Source organism: Heliconius melpomene, chromosome 12 (assembly GCF_056956725.1).
Source record: "Heliconius melpomene rosina isolate 202511_hmr_F chromosome 12, ASM5695672v1, whole genome shotgun sequence".
NCBI classification, from domain to species: Eukaryota; Metazoa; Arthropoda; class Insecta; order Lepidoptera; family Nymphalidae; genus Heliconius; species Heliconius melpomene.
In genome coordinates, this window is record NC_140400.1 from 13,544,137 (window position 1) to 13,564,497 (window position 20,361).

Here is a 20,361-nt window from a genome sequence, read left to right on the forward strand (position 1 = left end):
ATTATTACGCGGTTTATGACTTGTTTCTACAGCTAATATTAAGTCTGGGTAAATGTAGCCGGCATGAAATGTCAGAATATAATTTATTTGGTGTACAAATAGTCATTTAAAATACTAAGTTGAATTATTTTTCTGTAATGTTATTCATAACATGTTAAAATATTAATACACAATGGTAATATTAAATAGAATTATATTATTTTCATACTATGTAGATTTACTATATATTTGCATTATATATATGCGATTATTATAAAGCTGAAGAGTTTGGTTGAACTCATTAATCTTGGGAAGTGCTTTTTTGAATTGAAAAAATATTTTTATATTGAATTAATTTACATCTCTCGTTTCGATAAAAGTCAGCTATATCCATTTGGCCACATGGGCGAATGTGGCCAAATGTGAAAATACCACAATGGGTAACTGATAGTTTTATATATAACTTCTACGAATTAATTGAAATAATTAATATATAAATATAATCTAATTTAAAATGTTCTACGTAAATAATTCTACTAGAATCTCCTCCCAGGAGCTGAGATACACCAAAATTTCTGGGTCGCATTGTGCTGCGAGAAGTCTGTCAAGTTTCCTGTTTAGTACGTGTTTAACTTCATTAAGCATAATACTCGCTCACAACATTCTCGTTTAAGTCCAATCTAAGTTGTGGGACGAGTTTACATGTGAATAAATTATCAGAGTCGACGGAGTTAGGAGACCTCGAATACAAGTCGATACAAATTCCGATGAATATGGCACTAATGTTTGGGAACGTGGAACTTATCTATACAAAAAATGTATAAAAATAAGGTTTTGTTAAAAATAAAACTTTAATATCATCATAAAATGCTTTCGCTGAGATTTATGTAGTATTTTTTCATTGTTAAAATCTTGGCAAAGAGTGTAATTACAAAAATTGGGCTCGAAAGAGGTAAATAACATCAACAAACGAAGCAAGGAGCAGTATCAGCGAGCACAGCCCGAGCTGAGGACTGAATAATTAACGCGCTAATGGCCACATCGCAAATAAACTCCAAATTATTGCTCTACAACTTCACCCGCATGTAGCGGAGAAACATCATCTACTACACATTTATACAGCTTTACAAGAATAAATTATTTTAAATAAGCTGACGAATTTCTCTTCTCTCCATCTCTTCTATAAATTATGACTTAGACACCAAATAATAGCAATAAGTAGAATTTAAAATGTATTTATAAAATACAAAATGTCTGTTTAACTACCATCAACAGTGCTACGCCGCGTCGTAGCAAAATGCACAAGAAGCAAACGGAACGTTTAAACGAATCTTTTTAAAGAGTATAAATAATATTTGTTTACTTTTATTTACCGTTTTGTAAATACAGTATTAAAGTATATTTTTATTTATGTAAATGTATAATTATACTTACATTATGAAGGTGAATGTAAGTTTATTTGTTACGCTTTTAGGCCAAAACTATTCAACCGATTATCTTGAAAAGAGTATGTGTACAAACAAATACTCTTAAAGATATAATAAACGATATAAGATATTTTTTATTAAAAATATATTTATTATTCTTTGGCTATAATATAAAAATAAGTTTAAGCGAGCGAAGCCGCATTCGAATTTCCAATTATATAAATATGTATTTAATACCTTAGTGTCATTTACATATAACTACATATAGTTAATATATTTGATATTAATCCACATGATTTGCAGATTACGGAAATGTCTTAATCGTCCGAGACGTATTGTTCTAGTACCTACATATAGGGTCTACGAGTATATACATACGAGTATGTCCTAATAGAGCTATCCAAACAAGTAAGTGTGAGGCAAAACGCATATCAATCATCACCAACATATCATAATATTGCTCGATGCACTACAATGTGCTCATATTATTGCATAATTAATAGTCTCTTGGATTATGGAAGCGTATAAATGTAATACCACTCTGACGCGGTGCTATTGGAAAGCGTATAAATGGTGGTTTTGGATTCGATCGCCATTTGTTCGGTTGAAATTTTTATTTAATAAGCAATGAATTAGTAGAATTACGATTTAAATACAATGAAACACAATGACAATGAATTAATGGAATTATGATTTAAAATAATTTAACCACGCTAACAAGGCAAAAGCTCGGTGTTGAGTTCCGGAGCTCAACACGCAATAGCGTGCGCCGTCCGAGGTATTCCTCGAAGAATTTGGTGGAAAGTGGGGAACAGAGTGTCATTACTCTAGGTTCCCTCTGCCTATCCTGCTTTATACGATATTAAACCACGTAAAATTTTGTTTGTGTTGTTATCATATTAATATTAAATTTCGTTTTAGTTATTAAAACTTAGATTGAAAGGAAAAAACAGTACTAATAATGAAAATGCAACCTTTCTTAAATAATCGAGTGGAGTTACCCCAAGCCATATTATAAGCCCTTAAACGTGGTAAGAATGCTTTTCTGCTTTATTACAAACGTGATTCTTATTTATATTATGCTCTCTTTTATAAATCTTCTTCTACAAGACTCCAAAGTCGGATTAGATCACCTTTTAGCGTAGGTGCCTAACTATTTCATAAGTATCTTATCTTTATAAGAAATCACGAAGCTAATGACAGAGTCGGTTATAACTAAGGGTAACTAACATACGTCATATTTTGTCTTATATGGTTAAGTTTGATTAAATTGCCGAATAATATCGCTAATGTTTGAAAATCGCGAATGTAAATATGTTTTACAATAATAATAGAAAAGTTTCACTTGAGACGGATATTACTTACTTTTTCATATATATATTTTTTAAATTAACTGACTGCCTGACGCGTTCAAGTTTATTTTAAAAAAAATGTTGAAGACCACAGAAGATCGGATAATATTACTAGAATGTAGATTAAAAACGGTAGCTTTTCGCTTCGCGATTATCATAATCGTTTAACTCTAGCGACAAAAGGTATTATGAAATATTCATCGATATTATCGAAGAAAGCACGTTTATCGATATGCAAAAGCACTTGACCTGTGGTTGTAAGGTTAATTCTTTAATGTACTGGGGCCAGGGGACTCCATTTGCCCTCAATTTATAATGTACTATCACTATAGCTTACAAGGTAAAAGCTAATCGACTAAAGGCGTTTGCGTGCTGTGACCGCTTCAGCCCCGTCGCTGCGACTCGATTATATGAAATCGTTTTTTTTATATATAAAATATTATAGATATTGTTTAATTTGTTTATGCATTTTGTTATTTATTTAATAACCCATTTAACCCTATTTTTTTTAGAAGTTGGTAAAGATAAAAAATAACTTTTTCTTTATACATATTTAATACCCTTTCAAATAACTCACTTACCTTCTTGTAGGACATTTTTACTTTAATTTTCAGTCTGTAATATTAACATACCTGTAACAATAATAAATATTTCGTTAGATTTAATAATAATATAATCAATGATAACTTTTACAGATATGTTTTAAGTAATAAAAAATATGTTCTGTATATGTTCTATATACAGAACATATTTTTTATTACTTAAAACATATCTGTACACAAAATTTACATCTTGGCTGGCCCCTTTCTTCTTTAATTCACCTTAATAATGTTATTTTCAACTTTATATGTATATGTAGATGTATAATTGAAACAAAGAAAGTCTACAGTATAAAACACAAATTAGTAAAGTTATTTGTAACATTATGGTTAATTTAAATTTAATAAAATAAGCAAATAGCTGAAGTTATACAGAACGAAGTAATATATCAAGATTAAATGAATCTGGCTACCCTATTAATTTAAATATTCATACATCATTATACACCGTTAATAACAATTAGAATTGAGGCGGAAACCGTACTCAAAAAATAAACATAAATATAATTTAAAGTGTTAATGTCTGACTAAATTCGAGCGCAATTACTCACAATTATTAATTGTGAAATTAATACTTTTGCCGCTAAAGTTCATTAAGGGATTTACTGGTTTTGGATTTTTTTTTTACTAAATATTTGGAAAGGTTTTTGTTTTAAAGTAAACTTATTTATGTAGAAAGTTTTAAAGACATATAACGTATTTTTTTAGAATCCGACATAGTAATGTAGTTTAAGCATGCAAGCATGCATGAATGTAACATGCACATGTTTTTGTCATTACTATTATATATTTATATTAATATTTTACTTATAGTACATCGTTCATAGCAAACATCCAACAAACCACTATCTTTGAGTCCAGTAATACGATAGTTTCTTTGACATGATAACGACCCGCCTTTGCTTCATGTTCCTAACAACTGAATATATTATATTCTATTGACGATGACTTTGCTATATAAGAAAATGGAAATATTGGAAATATGTGATATATTGAAATTTGAAATTTACTTTCGCAAAATAAATATTTTGTATTTTGTTTATCTGAGATTGATAGTTGAAATATATTGCTATTTAAATATATCAGAAGATCCTACGTAGTAGACTTTTGAAAGTACTGGAATTTCAAAATTCAAAATGACACATTTTCATAAGTATTTTATTATATTATTGGTAAATTGTTATTTTTTTTTTCATAGTTATTTTTTACTTTTCATATAAATATAACGTAAATAATCTGCAATTGATTAAAGCCTTAATCTGTGTATCGGACAAACACAAGAGGATGCTCATTGTCTTGCATAATTGACGGACAGTGACTACAATGGCGGGCTCTGTCGCCAATCGCTATGACGACGCGTTGCACGCTACCCACAATTCTGCGGGCTCTATGACGTGCCTCGTTATATGTATTATAATATATACTTATATCAAAAAATATACTAAGTCAAAATGTGAAATATACATACGAGACATCAAACAAATACGCATAAATAAAAAGGCGTACCACAAAAAGAAAGAAAGTCTAAAATTAAAGAGACCGCATCTTTAATCCTTAACCAAATATTATAGGGGGGGAAACGGTCGCATTAGCCGCGTCAGTCATCAGCAGAATGAATCATTACTTGAAGAGTGCGCCAGTGGCTCGTGTCAAAGAGTCTGAACTCAAAGGTCCTCGTGGCGCCCCGCCCCGCGCCCCCCGCGCGCCCTCCCGCGGTCCTCCTCCCCCGCGCATGCCCGCAAGGAAGGGCTGATTTAAGGGCCACTCTAGAACCTCGGCCACCCGCTCGTTCGCTCGTATTCAAGGGTCGAATCTGGATTATAGAGCGCCAAAGCCTGCACCTTCATCAGATATGTATAAAAGAATTTGGAGCTCAGCAATTCAAATGCCGAAAATTGTTGTCGGCCTCTAATTTTATTCTATTCAAAGGTAGACTATAGGGTCGGCCGTTGTAAAAAAGCTGTTTCGATATCATGAGGATTCATCGAATAATTTATTTCGTTTGCTATCTTTGCAAAATTCAATTATATGTTATAGAGTACGTTTAGCAGCTTACGCGGGTTCCGTATCCCTACCGTCCCATACTACATATATATTTGTATCTTAAGGCGATGTTGCCGTGTAAGTTATTATAAGAGAGGTGCGCCAGGGGAAATGAATGTCGAGTAGGTCGACCCGTTGTCATTCATATTAGCCGCGTTTGCTTAAATTCGTAATCATCCAGTATGTGTCGAACTGTTCTATGTAAATGTGTGATAAAAAAAGTTTAAAATGTTGCCTTGTCAGTTAACATATAGTTAAATGTATATTTTACTTTAAATTTGCTTGTAACTTTTGTCTATAACAAAAGTATTATTAAAGTAAATAAATTTGTAAAGAAAAAGAAAATACAAACAAACAAAAGCGATATAAATGTCTTTACTTTCACATATTGGCATATCAACATCGAGCGTCGCAGTAACATTGTACACTTTAAAAATCACAGCATAAAAGCTGGGGGGAAGGGAACGCCTTAATAACACTCACTCACGACGGCGTCCGTCGTAACACAAAATGATTACACACATAAAGTGCCTTATCTCTCCACACTCCGCAACGGCATAAACCGGTTACTACGGGAGTAACCGTTTTCCAACCGCTCGAATGTTTACGCGAGTTTTACGCGCCAATCTCACCGACGACGTTCGCTAGAAATTGAAAATGGAATTACGCCGAAATAAAAATGGCGTGCGAAATATCCTAAAAAGCTGAGGACCCCTCAGTTGGGAGCTGAGAAATCTGGTCTGCAGGAAATGTTGTCGTGCCGTCGGAAATCGTCGATGAATTCAATTTTAAGGTATTGCGTTGTTTAAAAATAAGTTAAATCACCAGAAATTCTATTATCAGAGTACTTTTAAATTTCGAGTAACTAATAATACGTATATATTCAATATACGTACAATACAATTCAACAGTAATATCAGATTAATATCAATATTTAATTGTTAGCTAAGTTAAAGTTTCACAAATACCCCCTTTGAAATACACAACAGTATTCAGATTTTTGAAATTATGGAGTGCCTAGAGTTGATTACAATGACCTTGCATAATAATGCGGCGCCAACACGACTCGCGGGGACGCGGGGCCGCGGCGCGGGGCGGGGCGGGGCGGCAAGTCGTAATGCTCCGTTTGAACTGACTTGAAATAAAATGAGACGTCTTATCGTTGCGTACATGCATCGTTTGCGTGTTTGCAATTCACATGCCGTAGAACATTGCCGGTTTTGCTATAGATGGCTGTGGTAATATAGAGATTGAAAATAAGCAAACATATTTTCTTTATTATAACGCCCGTTTTTAGGGTATTTTTAAAAAATACTGGATAAATATAGAATCATTTAAGACTAAAAATAAAACTAAAAGCGGTCGACTGTAAATACGACAGGCTGTTGTAGGTTCTATTACCACACGAGGAAATGAAATATTTCATATATTAATTTCTTCGCTCTGTTAGCGAGGCAAAACTTGGTTTTGAGTTCCACCACTCAAGACGCAAAGCCTCCGGGTTACAGCGTAAAGCTAAAAAATAATTAAAGTAAGTAAAGATAACTAATACATCAACATTTTTAGTGATATAATCTCATTAGATATCGATATACATATTTATTTCAGCAAAGATAATCGTAATAATACGTAGTGAAGTGGCGCATAGATCCAATAACCGAACACAAATGCGTTTTTAATTACCACGAGTGGGGAATGCGAGGGAAATTTGAATCAAGAGCCACAGGCTTAATGATTCATCTGAGTATTTAAATAGAACAATTAAAAGCGGTCAAGCGCTTCATTGGTAAACAATTTTAACACTTTAAACGAGAGAGAGAGATAAGTAGAGTATATTTGACGTATGGATGTTATATAAATTATAATTTATATGGTTTTTTTTTTATTTCTCTCTGTATCCCGCATGCAGAGGGAGACTAGTGTTAAGATTTTCCGCTTCCGACTTTCAGCTGAATTCTGGAGGTATTGCGTGTTGAGTGGCGGAACTTTACCTCGACATCAGAGCGAGGTATGTCCTCGAGTGGAATTTTATTTCTTATATAATATTAATTTTAATATTTCACTTCTACGAGTAGGAATCGAACAAACAATCTGGCCAGTTTACAGTCACACGTTTGTGCCCCTTCGCTATGACTGGTCTCTGTACTTCGTATCATATGGATTGTGTAAATTTTAGCAAACGAACGAGTAATGTTAAGCTGTACGTATATTATTATTTTACAAATTGATTCCGTTGCTATTGCTTGTTATCGTTGGCTGTAAATTTGCATTCCGTAGCTCAGTTCAGTTGCATCTGATTTTTCACTTCATTGTGCTTGGCAATTAACAAGGAATCAGACTGGGTTTATTGAAATAAAGTAAACTTAATTAATGGTTAAATTTGTTCCAATCAGTGCCGCCGCTAGCATTTTAAATGTAAATGAAGATTATCTTTGGAAGTTCATTTGCTTACAGTTTATCACTGAGATTATTTTGTCCCATAGCTTTACTTTATTACTTTGTGCTATATTGTATTGATTTTTTTTTTCAAATTTATTTTGAATTAGTTTGAGATTTACAACATTATGAAATCTGTACATCGCATGTTAACATATATTTTATTTTATATATTTTAATGTTTTAAGCTTACATATATAACTGAAACAAGAAATAGTCTAAAACTATTTCTTGTTTCAGTTGTTGTGCGATTTAAATTACTTTCGAGGTCTAAAATTCGCTAATTAGAAGACTACGTTATTTAATTTTTAGCAACTGTGCATCACTAGTATGTTACTTATGCGTAAGCAGACACGCCCTAGCATGAACTTTAGGCCGCCTGACGAAAATATCCACCGACTGCCTATCTCACTGTAATTAAGTACTACATATAATATATACTGATAATCTGTATAATTTGATTTTCTATATAATATCTGGACAATGTATGTAAAATCCAAAACGTGTAGGTAATGTATAAAATAGCAAGCAGGCGAACGAATTGTGACTTATTTACTAGCTTGCATTTTATTATTATTATTTTTTATATTAATCTGTGGCTGCGGTGGCGTTCGTACACACATAGATTACACAGTACATTATTGGATTTTAAGAGCAGGTTAGGTTAGTTATTTGGAAGCTTATAAGTTTCTAATCTAATCTTTGGAAGAACAGGAACTCCATATAATTCCTAGGAATTTTATTCATTACCTAGGAGTGTTGTATAATAATATTTATAATATTCCACTATTTGACGCCCCAGGTATTCTATAAATTGCCGAGGTATTGTATAGAATACCTGTATTATAGACATTGCTTTACATTAAATACAGTAAGTACATCTAGGAGATCTAAGTAAATGTATTATTCTATGAAACAATCAGGAAATAAATAACATGTGCATGGGAAAAACAGGAACCGAACTTGAAATGCTCATCGGATTTCAAAAACATCCTGACATGGTTATTTAAAGAGAACTTATTTCAAAATAATTTTGATAGCTATATAGTATAAACGTAACAGCGAATCAACGCTATGTAATAAAAGTGAAATGTAATTTACCTCGGGAGTTGCCATGCTAAAAAGTATCAATGTTGTAATTAAATAAAGCTCTCCCTTTAATTACGAAGGCTGTTTTCTTTCTTATCGCCGCTTTATTGTGATGACAATATGCAAGCGCTCGCCTATTAAATTACTTGTTAGATATCTCGAAAGTGCCTCTTGAAAGAAAATTATTTATTTATTTTGCCGATTTGCTTTTCGTCGCGCCAAAAACGGAAACATGATGTTTTGCAGGCTGTAACGGTAATTTTTATTTGTAACGTTATACCTAAAATTATTAATATTTTTTTCATCCGTTTATGTTGTTGAATTCGTATAATATTAAATGTATAATAATATTTTATAAAGAGATAGAAGAGCAACTGCAAAGTTTCTCTTCTTCTTTTATGCGTAGATTTTATACGTCGGGATTCTTACAAAATTGTTTTAAGTTTATTTATTTATGCAACTATACTTCTCAATCTACATTCTCTATAATATATATTTATGTTATAATGCAAACGCGTATTCTAAATGATATTCACGTATAATATATAAAATGCAATACTACTTTAGTTGTGTGTATTAAAGATTATGTTGTTGTTTCTAAAATGTCGCTTTCTTGTATCTAAAATTCATGCTCTACATAAAGCTCTGCGGCCGAGTACACATTCGTTGAGTATTATTGTAAACCACCAGAGACAATTCTTGAATATCTTTTGTTTGTATATTTTTCGTTTTTTCTTTAGATTAATTTACAATATAATATATATATTTTTATCTTCTTACTTTAAAAATTATTATATTGTGGCAATTTTAAGACTACAATTTAGTGATTAATGAGAACTAAGCAAGGAAACGTGCTCGAAAATAAATTGAGAATTGAGAATCTCCTCCTTTTTCTGAAGTCGGTTAAAAAAGCGATTTCAAGACAATGCGCATCATTCAAACATCCCATTAAATAGCGCGATTTAGTTCGCAGAAGCGAGTTGGGGTAAATTAGGCAAATTAAGAGCGGATTCGTGAGTAATTACAAAGCGTCTATACTTGGCTGACTACCAAATACCAAGTGTACCTAGCTGCTTATCCAGGGTAGCAGGATTTATGAGGATCCAGATTTTCGATCTCCAATTGGTATAAACCCCTGGGGGTGGGTTATGAATGTTATCGCCGTGTGCCGCGTCAGCGGGCGTGAAAATTTTTGTTTGTAGCCCGATGCATTTTTGAATGTATTTTGATTTAAAATGTTCACATGTCATGGGATGTGGCGATGATATCTAGCTATCGATAGCGATATCCGGAAAAGCGGCGTTTTACAATTTATTAAGAGTTTTGCGTACATTATACATATATGAAAGGGGGGGATTTTTTCTTTTCATAGATATGTTAAAAAACATTTATAAGAAAAATATTTCTAGAATAAAAATGGAAGTATTATAAATAGTAAAAAAGCATAGAATTTCAGTTAAAGTTAGGTAAGAAAGCAAATAAACGCAAAAAAGCTACAAATATATAAATAAATAATAACAGGAAATAATCTAACAATAAAATAAAGTAAAAAAAGTTTTCCTACTTAAATAGAGGAAAAGTAACGGAATGACACGTTATCAAATAAAACAGCTGTAGTGCAGGCGCGTGGGCGGGCGGCCCCGAGCCTATCGACTCACCGCGCTCACTGACTCACCTCAAGGTCGCCGACCACCGCCTCCCGAAGAACCGAACCCTACGCACAGTCCCTCTAACCCTTTCTGCATTTAATATATTTTACATGACCATCAAAAAGTAACCCTCGGTAAGTACACATTTTCCCGTAGGGCGCCGCCCGTGGCGTCCCTGAGAAAACTGACGGACGTCGCCGCACGGCCACGGCTTATAAAGCTGGGAGCGGGGCGGGGCGGCGGCGCGAGTTGCGCCGTCGATTCGCGTCTCGATAAATAAATTAATTAAAAGTGCAAGTGAGTGATCGCTTCGTACAAGCTTAGAGCTTCCCCTTAATTAGAAATATACTCGGCGGGGGTTTAGTTCCTTTCCTAGTATAATATCGACTTGGCCTTAATCAAAATCATATTCTGGAGTCTAAAATTACTTAACACGTTATTTAGTTGTTTCCTAAGTTTTTTAGCTTCGCGCTGTATATGATATACCGTATATATAGCATAGCAGGACACAAGGGCATACAAGGGTATTCTTGTGAGAAGACACTTCTGACTTTTAAATAACTCAATCCATATTAGATAACAGAAATATAACATCTTAGACCTATTTAAATACTTAAATAATATAGAAAATCGTATTTACATTCGGGTGAAGTCATGGCGGGTTATTAGTCTTATGCATTGTAGAGCCCAGGGTTGATGAACGTGGCAGAAAATATTTGACATAGGATATGAAGATACGATATCATATACTGGGCGCCGGTCAAGCTGTGTAGCCTTGCGGAACGATTTGGTTCTTCTTATTTTTTTATAAATATAAATTGTAAATGAATAATATTTAAAATAATTTATACGTTTATTATGTGTGTACATTTAAATATTTATATTATATTGGCAAGTAATATGAGACCTTAAGACGGATGATTATGAATTTTATATTTAAGGTATTTCTATTTCCCTGAACTTATGTTCAAAGTATGCCGTACTTTGGAATAGAAAGTAACAATAATAGATTTAAATATAATTTTCTTTACTATTTAACCGACATTAACAAAGAAAATTTTAAAGTTTTTTTAAATATTTATTTAATATGTTTAACAAGGTAACGAAAAATCAAAATAATTTCATCGATTTCAAAATATATTTTTTTATTTGCATTAAGACATTGTATTTTAATACAACATTTTTGAAATAATAATACTTTAGGAAACCAGTTCAGTGCCACTAAATTGTGAATATAAACGTCCTAGCACATATTAATACAGACAAGGAATGAGAGGATTGCGGCGGTTAGCACCCCATTCTTCACCAGTAAGGGACGAGAAATATTTCAAAGTATATAAATATACTATATTAGACTGTATAAAAATTAAATATATTATATGCAGTTAACATTTTTTTTATAAATAGTAAGTATAAATGTTTTTTCATATATTTTATTAAGACATAATAAAAAGAGGTTGGAATCCGTCGTGGCATATGGATGTGGGCTATAACTTGTCGGTTGCGGGTTTGATCGCGGGAATCTTCAGCGGGATCTCGAGGGAATGAATTATTATTCAGTAACATTTTCATTTCTTCGCTCTGGCACAGCGTTGAGTTCCGCCACTCAACACGCGATGCCTCGAAATTCGGCGGAAAGTGGGGAATATTATTCCTCTGCCTACCTTGCCATGTGCGGAATACAGTGTGAAGCTGATTTAATTTTTTTTAAATAAAAAATAAGGAAAAGTTCTTCAATTTTGATAACAATTATATAAAAAAAAAATAAGTATTTTAATATAAAATTCTTTACAAGATTTAAATAATGAATATAAATTTAAAATATCATATATGAATATGTTACAAGATCTAAGCAATTTTAATTTGAAAGCAAGATTCACAAAGTTGAATAAATAAAAAGGGAGAATGCTCGTATAATGCAATGAAAATTGGAATCGAAACTGATTACAAGGCACAAGTCCTTAATACGGATGGTTGAAACTTATATTTATTTATGTTATTAGAAGGAAATAATTTATATAATATTAAATTATAATTCAATGAATTATATAACATTCGCAGTGTTGTACTGTCTGGGGATAAACTGAAATACTTCAATCAAGTAACTTATTTCAAAATATTATAATTTTAGAATTTACCTGGGTTTTAAGCTCTACGGCTACGGCTACTCTTAATTATTATTAAGATGTTGTATTTTACTTTTAGTTTTTATAGAAAATGCATGTATGTTAAAATAATACTAACCAGCAGTGTATGTAATAATAAAACTGTAATATTTATAATCAATAAATAAAAACTATTCAGTTCTTATCGGCTGTTCTCAGGAGAACGACCTTTCTGCCCCAGTTGTTAGTGAGAGGTAAATATTCCATTCTCAATTTTTCTTTCATACCCACTGGAACTCTGTCATCCATACATTGTGGAGTAAGACACAGAATCCAGGACTACTAAAATTTTTTTTTTTCAGTTTGAGCAATAGCAGGGTAGGCAGAAAGAGCCTAGTATTAAAAAAAATCCGTTCCCTATTTTTCAAGCGCAACTCAACCAGACCGGAGAAATGAAAATATTAATAAATTCATTCCGCCGAGTGTAAATCGAACGTACAACCGTCGCGTTAGTCAAACGCTTGTGCCCCTGCGCCACGACGGTCTCTTCTATTTTATTATGTAATTTAGTAGTTATTTAGTGGACAACAATTTAATCATCCAAAATGATAACATTCACAAAACAAAGATTATTGGAGTGATGGTTTGAGAGATGATGCAATTAACCCCAATTAGGCTCGTCTCGGCATCGATGACAAATAAACAATGTTTACAGACCGTGGGGGTACGTGTGAACTATTGTGTTGTGTAGAACTGGATATATCACCTTAGGTTTTAGTTAATTCGTACTGGTTTCTCTTATTTTTGAAGCAGTATATTAAAAATATATACATATATACATACATATACATCTATGTGAGGAACTAAGTGTCTTAACACTATGTTCTCTCTGCCTACCTTGATTTATGCAGGATACAGCGCGAAGATGTCAATATATTATAGTTTAAGGGAAAGGTTATTTGTATAGTTTGTTCTTACATAACGTTACTATATCAAATTTATTTAAATAAAGTTGTATACAAATTAGAATGAATATAAAGAAAATTATTTATTTTATTTTATGCGCAAAATGTAAAGATTAGAATAATTGTATTATTAAAAAACTATGTCCAATCTCTATATGTTTTTCCTCAAATTAAAGGATTTATCATAATATTATGTGGATAAATTATATATATATATATATTCTGAACAACTTTTGCATTTTGGCTGTTGCAATGGAATGGTCGTGTGTTTAACTTTTATTTTAGGCGAGGCTTATCATCCCTCATAACTTTGTAAGCCGTTTTAGAAAAATATATGGTGTAAGGGATAAAACATATTATGCCATGAGATTAACACATTTTTATTTAAATAACTCGAATATTTATTTGGAAATTACGCGGTAAATTAAGAAAATAATGATTTAACACGAGTAATTTAAAATTAAATTAAATTTACAAAATGACACAAATATTTCATAATATTATAAGTACATAATAAATCACATTTATAGGTAGATTTTGTTCTAAATGAATACTAATCGTAATAACAGAACAATTTACTACGAGAAAAAGAGGTATTTAAATCGACTATATATCATAAGATAATGTCTGGGTATAACTGACTTCATGTGATGGCTTTGCTTGCATGCTTCCAAAGTTCCAATACAACATAAAGGAATATTTCTATTTATGAAAGGCAAGGCTGAGAAAACCTAGTACCAAAACACTCCGTTCTCCATTTTTCGCCCAATTTACGAAATATTGCTTGTTCAGAGAAAATACTCAACGTCTCGCTTTACCTCGTTACCAGAACGAGAAAATGTAAATAATTAATTCCCCTAGCAGGAATAGAACCTACAACGTTACATTTACACTCACCCTACGATGCCCTTAATATAACTCGATATATTATAGAAAAATATATACTATATACAAATATAATAACCAAACAAGACGTTCTACACACATCTGAAAGTCCTCACAAATTACAATCTCCATTGGACGAACAGATACAACAATATATTCGTACTATATTTATTTGATACAATATTGAGAAGTTATATGAAAGCTTTGTCCAAGCAAGTGGTGAGTAATAAGAAACCACACATATGCTGAACTTCAAGCAGCTATACTTCTACAGTACCGGCGTGACGGCGTGACGGCGTGACGGCACATTCTCATCGAGACGGACTCGATAAGGTTTCACTAATCACCCAATCAATACGGAAAGCCGTACTGTATAAACTTAATGTTTATTGTAATAGTATCGTATAAAGAGTATATAAAAAAGTTATGTAATTAATCGTTTTTTCTGTAATGTATAAAAAAAAACAAAATTATAAAGTCCCTCTTTTTTTATTTAATAATATTTAGTGTACGTAAAAAAATATTCAAAATTTAATTCAAATTTTGCTTAATATCATCGATTACATATTAAAAATACGTAGACTAAAAGTTTATTTTAGGTTAATTTGTCTTTCGCGTATTTTTGTTTATTTGAGTTATAATGTGACTTATACGTGCAAAAAAAAATTCATACTAAACGATTTTTTCATTTTTAGTATTACTAATACTATACTATTTTTATACAGTCAGTAAAATTCTTAAAATTTCATAAATCCCAATGCGTCATTATAGATTTTTATAGAATAATAACCTCTACGGTTTTGGGAAACACCTTGAATGTGACCTGAATATTTATTTAGTAAAAAACTGTAGGTTATATAAAATAAATGTCATTTGTCTTACTTTTATAAATCTAATAACATAATATATAAAAACAAAGAATGTATGTAAATAAAAAAGAAATCGCCCGAACAGGGACTTGAACCCTGGACCCTTGGATTAAAAGTCCAATGCTCTACCGACTGAGCTATCCGGGCTGATAACGTAAAGTCTCAAATATGTTGACATAATCCAATAGATTATTGTAAGCTTTTACTTATTTACATTTCTTAATATTAATATAGATTTTCTTTTATTTTTCTTATTATAGTATTTATTAGATCACTAAGGTTGTTATTATCTACAATGTCGATAAAAAATTAAAATGATATTACGAATACATTATTAGTAGTGTTTTATTTTTAATTAAATAAATAAAGATATATTTTAAAATGTTCATTTTGTGTCGCTATATAGAGCGCAGGCGACGGCGATGTGTGGCAAAGTAAACAATAAGAAGCACTTTGCAATAATGGTACCGTATAATGCTTTGTTAACTTTTCTAGTTACATGACAATGGTGATAGCGGAGAAGCTTTATTTAAAGAATATATTTTATAGAAATATAAATTTTAGTAATATAATATTGATTTACTAATTAGTATTTCTACATTTAAACTACATGAGACATGGAATTAATAATATTCATCCGTAATTGTTTATGAAAAAAAAACTAAACTTAACTATTATCGTTTCACGCAATAAAACAACGCAATACCTCGAGAATTCGGGGGTAAGTGGGGAACGGCCGTGTTTTAATGGAAACGATGTGTCTTAACGCTAGGTTCCCAGGTTCCGCTGCGAAGCTAAACAAACAAATTATTTAGGGCTATCATAAAAAGGCAAGAAAATAACATATTGCAGTCCAGGTCATTAACTTATCAAAACATCGAACGCTATTATAGTGTTAGTACATTCAATTTACGTAATAAGCTGTTTATCGCATCGTATAACCAGGACTATAGAGTGTGGAACTATGGATATTGTGAAATGCCTTCAGTATTGAAATGTCAACCCAGTTCGTGTTCGTGTCGGCACTGAGATAGGGGTGATAGCTGAAAATTATTAAAATAGATAGCTTTTACGTTTACATACATAATATGTAGAAATTTATTATTATGTTTTTGGGTGGTTAATATAATTAAATGTTATTTGTGAAATTAAAATCTGAGTGTAAGATATATGTAATTTAAATTTTTTTGCTTTATTTTAGTGTTTTCGTAGAATATATTATTGTTTTACTTAAATTTAGTCACTAGTTCGGTCTTTAAATATCCTATATACTCAGTATTCACTTATATGTAATAGTAGGAACAAGGTATCTAGTCATAGTGATCTTAAACAAATGGTCTAAGGGCATCTTAAATACGTAATTTCAACATAGTAAAGATAAATATAAAAAATAAAATTCGTTTATCTAAACAAATATTGTCCCAGAAACGTACAATATATAAAGGACTACACATTTATATTTTCACGCATATCATTCCCTGATTATTTTCTAGTGTTTCGAATGGCGATGACAGCGCCACGGGGGGTGACGCGGCCGTCATCCACCTGTCACGGACATTGTGAAAACAATACCGATACGATGTAATAACCATTGCAATGGTGTCTCGGACATGCTCGTAAACTTTGTTTTTATTATTGCGACGAAATAATTATGTTATTATAGATTATATTAAGATTATTTAACCAATAAACAAAGAGTGGCGTTGAGTTCCGCCACTCAGCACGCAATGAATCCAGAATTAGGCGGAAAGTGGAGAACGGAGTGTCTTGGTTCTCTCATTAGTTTCTTTCTGCCTACTTGTTGTGTGCGGGAAACAGCGTGAAGTATTTTTTTTTTATTTAACCTCTAATGTAACATTATTACACTTACATTATTTACACTTTTTTCTTTTTAATTATATTATTATTATTATATACAGAAAATAATTTTTCATTGAAAATAAGAGAAAAAACATATACACCGTACAAATAATAAAACAAAAGTGTGATTGAAACAAAATGTATTTTTTGGTCAACACCGACCGGCGCCGCTCTCTCGTAAACCCCCCGCTAGATGGCGTTGTTCGTTTTATAGCCGGTTCGCACAACAAGCAGTAATGGAGGACTACAATATTGACAGACCATTAATTCGACAGGAAATTGTGCTGAAGCCGCGGTCCGTGCAGGTGATTGTGAACTTTTCAAATTAGCCGCGTGTTCTGCAGTTGTTTTGACTTCAAATAGATGGAGAATAATACCGAATGTGCCTAGCTCTTCTAAGTAACGTTTACCTATTAACTAATGCACTTTGTTCATAATTAATATGAACTACATTCAACTATTTTTAATAACATTTAGTAAGATATTAATTCAACTTAGAATGCATTTTTTTACATTTTAAGAAAATAATATATAACATAAAGAAAATTATATATCTACTCTGATTTTGCAGTTTTGTCAATTTGTCTGTGATTAAGCAAAATAAAATTACTTAAATAAAAAAGTTATTATAAAAAAGTAATTACTTAAATAAAAAAATAATAAAAAAATTATTAGGCAAAATACGCGTTAATTATTCCTTAAAAATATACATTAAACCGATTATATTATTAATTAACAGAATATATTATATTATTAATTATTTTACACATCATGTTATTTTTCTCTATACGATAAATACCTATCTATGTTTTATTTTACCAGAAAAATTGTTATTAAATACTATTGCTTGGACAAATACAACTTCGTCTGAAAATGTGTCATGAAATAAAACATTTTGAAGAAACGGCTCTTGTTTATTTGTGTCTCGAAGTGGGCACCACACTCAGCGGCGTCGTGGACATATTCTTTTAATTAAGCCACGCGGAAAGCGTCGTAACTTTTACGATCCCTGTGATTTAACTATTATTTGTCATCAATTTTATGTGCCCCTAAAGTATTACAGTGCTGTAGGAAATATAAAGCTTACGGCCTTATAGATAATATGTAGGTACCTATACTGTTTCATGGTAAAACATTGGATTATAATTTAATAATATACTTTGTAGAATTTAATAAATAGTATGTCTGTGTAAATGAAGTTTAATTGGATGACTATAATTAATATTTGTATTGACACATATTTAAAAAAAAATGTTTTTAGGTAGTATAAATTATACATAGGCTTAGTAAATGATATCAAATATCAAAATTATTCAAAAATATGCAATATAATATTAAAATCGTAATTTAAATGTAATTTTTTACTATTTTGAAATATTTATGCCTGCATATTTCTAATGGTGTAATTCTTCTATAATATGTAGGAAATAATATTTTGAACGATACACGATATGATAGTAATACTAGTGCTGACATCTAGTATCAAGTAGTTTCAAACTTGAAATTACTCATAGATAGCGTTGCGGTACCTAACAAGCGCCATCTAGCGATAAAGTTTACTTATAATAATTCTATTCACGCTCAACAGATGGCGCTGATTAAAAATTTCTGACTGATTCTGTCTAAATTTCATATATATAATTACTGTGAATATGAATATATTTCTATAATTAAATTTATATTTATAGTGCGCTTACCTCCAAGTTAAGTTCGTGTGTTTCCATTTCTCGCCTTGTACAGCAAACCGCTTTTTTCGCCTTCCATTCTCGTCGTTTTCAGGTTCTCGATCTGGTCTCCCGCATCTCTTTTTTTTCATCAGTTCTTTAGTAGCGTGATCTACTACACCCGTTACCGGAATGCCACCGAATTCCTTAAAAATATTAAATTGTAATAAAAAGTTAATAATAATATTATAATTTAAAAAAGGATTCTCTGTGAAGTCAGTTTACCTACTGATGAAAATTTTACGAAAAAAATATCATAAGAAAATTGCTGAAATTTTTTTATGAATAGTTATTATTTCTAAATTATCATTGTTTTGTAAAATGCAAAGTTAATTGTAAATTAAATTTTTCGTTATCATGTCAAAAAATATATATATAAGCACCTGTAATGTTTTGATGGCAATCCTAAAATCGTCTTCATAGGACTGCGAGACGTCTCCCATTAATAGATTACCGACTTCTGGGTGTCCTCTTCTTAAATATCCAAAGGCCTCTAGGTAACTTTTCTGAAATAAAAAAAAATATTGTTATAAAATTTAAAAAAATCCTCGCTCTTGTAACGAGGTAAATTGCGACATTGAGTTTTGCTACTCAACACCAAATGTCTAGAGAATTCGGTGAAAACTGGAGGCCGGGATTGTTTTAAATGGGAACGGAGTGTCTTAACACTAGGTTTCCCAGGTTCCCCCTGCCTAATCTGCTGAGTGGAATACAGCGCAAAACAAAAGAAATGTTCGGATTGTACGATAAGATAAATTCGGCAATATCCAAATAGTAAAATCACAATATTTGTCTGTCAAAATCTAACATTACATCCTCCGCAGCTTTTAAAATTATCCACCTAAACGGTAACAAATACTTAAATCTAAAAATAAATGTGCAAACGAAGACGAATTTGGTGTTTTTCATAAAAAATAAAATTATGTAATACTCTCTTATACACCACTTTTATTATAATAATATTAACTAAAATATGAATAGCATAATATTCTAAATATATGTTCCCTAAATTTTTATTTTATGCAAGAAGGTGCGTCCTCACCGCGAACGTGACCCGGCATACTTCGAAAGTAAGTCAGGTTAACGGACCCATAGATCCATTGGTGTCTCTAATAATTCATGAAAATTGGCGAAATGAACTCATAAAACAATGCGAATCGATAATTAGGTTAAAATCGTTAAGTTGCCAGGCAATATAGTAAAAGCATTCCTGTAAAGAGCTTAGATTGTATATATTATGAAAATTAAATAATAAAATTAATTTTTGCTACTGTATTGTATAACACCGTTAGTGATAGGCTGTATTTTGGATTTTTGTATCAATATATTAAAGAACATAATGTCGCATTAAATCTTATCATAATATTTAAGAAAAATAA

At 31.5% G+C, this 20,361-nt stretch overlaps 1 protein-coding gene and 1 non-coding gene across 2 annotated transcripts in view; both read right to left on the reverse strand.

Moving 5' to 3' along the window:
- Window positions 1-20,361, reverse strand: part of Mmp2 (Matrix metalloproteinase 2) — a 121,173-nt gene that overhangs the window by 61,431 nt on the left and 39,381 nt on the right. Inside the window, exons 3-4 of the mRNA XM_085195231.1 lie at window positions 19,366-19,488; window positions 18,956-19,128 (exon numbers count right to left, since the gene is read on the reverse strand). Coding sequence (XP_085051357.1) covers window positions 18,956-19,128; window positions 19,366-19,488 — 296 coding nt within the window. The remainder of the gene's footprint in view (window positions 1-18,955; window positions 19,129-19,365; window positions 19,489-20,361) is intronic.
- On the reverse strand, window positions 15,473-15,545 carry TRNAK-UUU (transfer RNA lysine (anticodon UUU)). Its single transcript has one exon. It is a non-coding gene; the product is annotated as a tRNA-Lys (tRNA).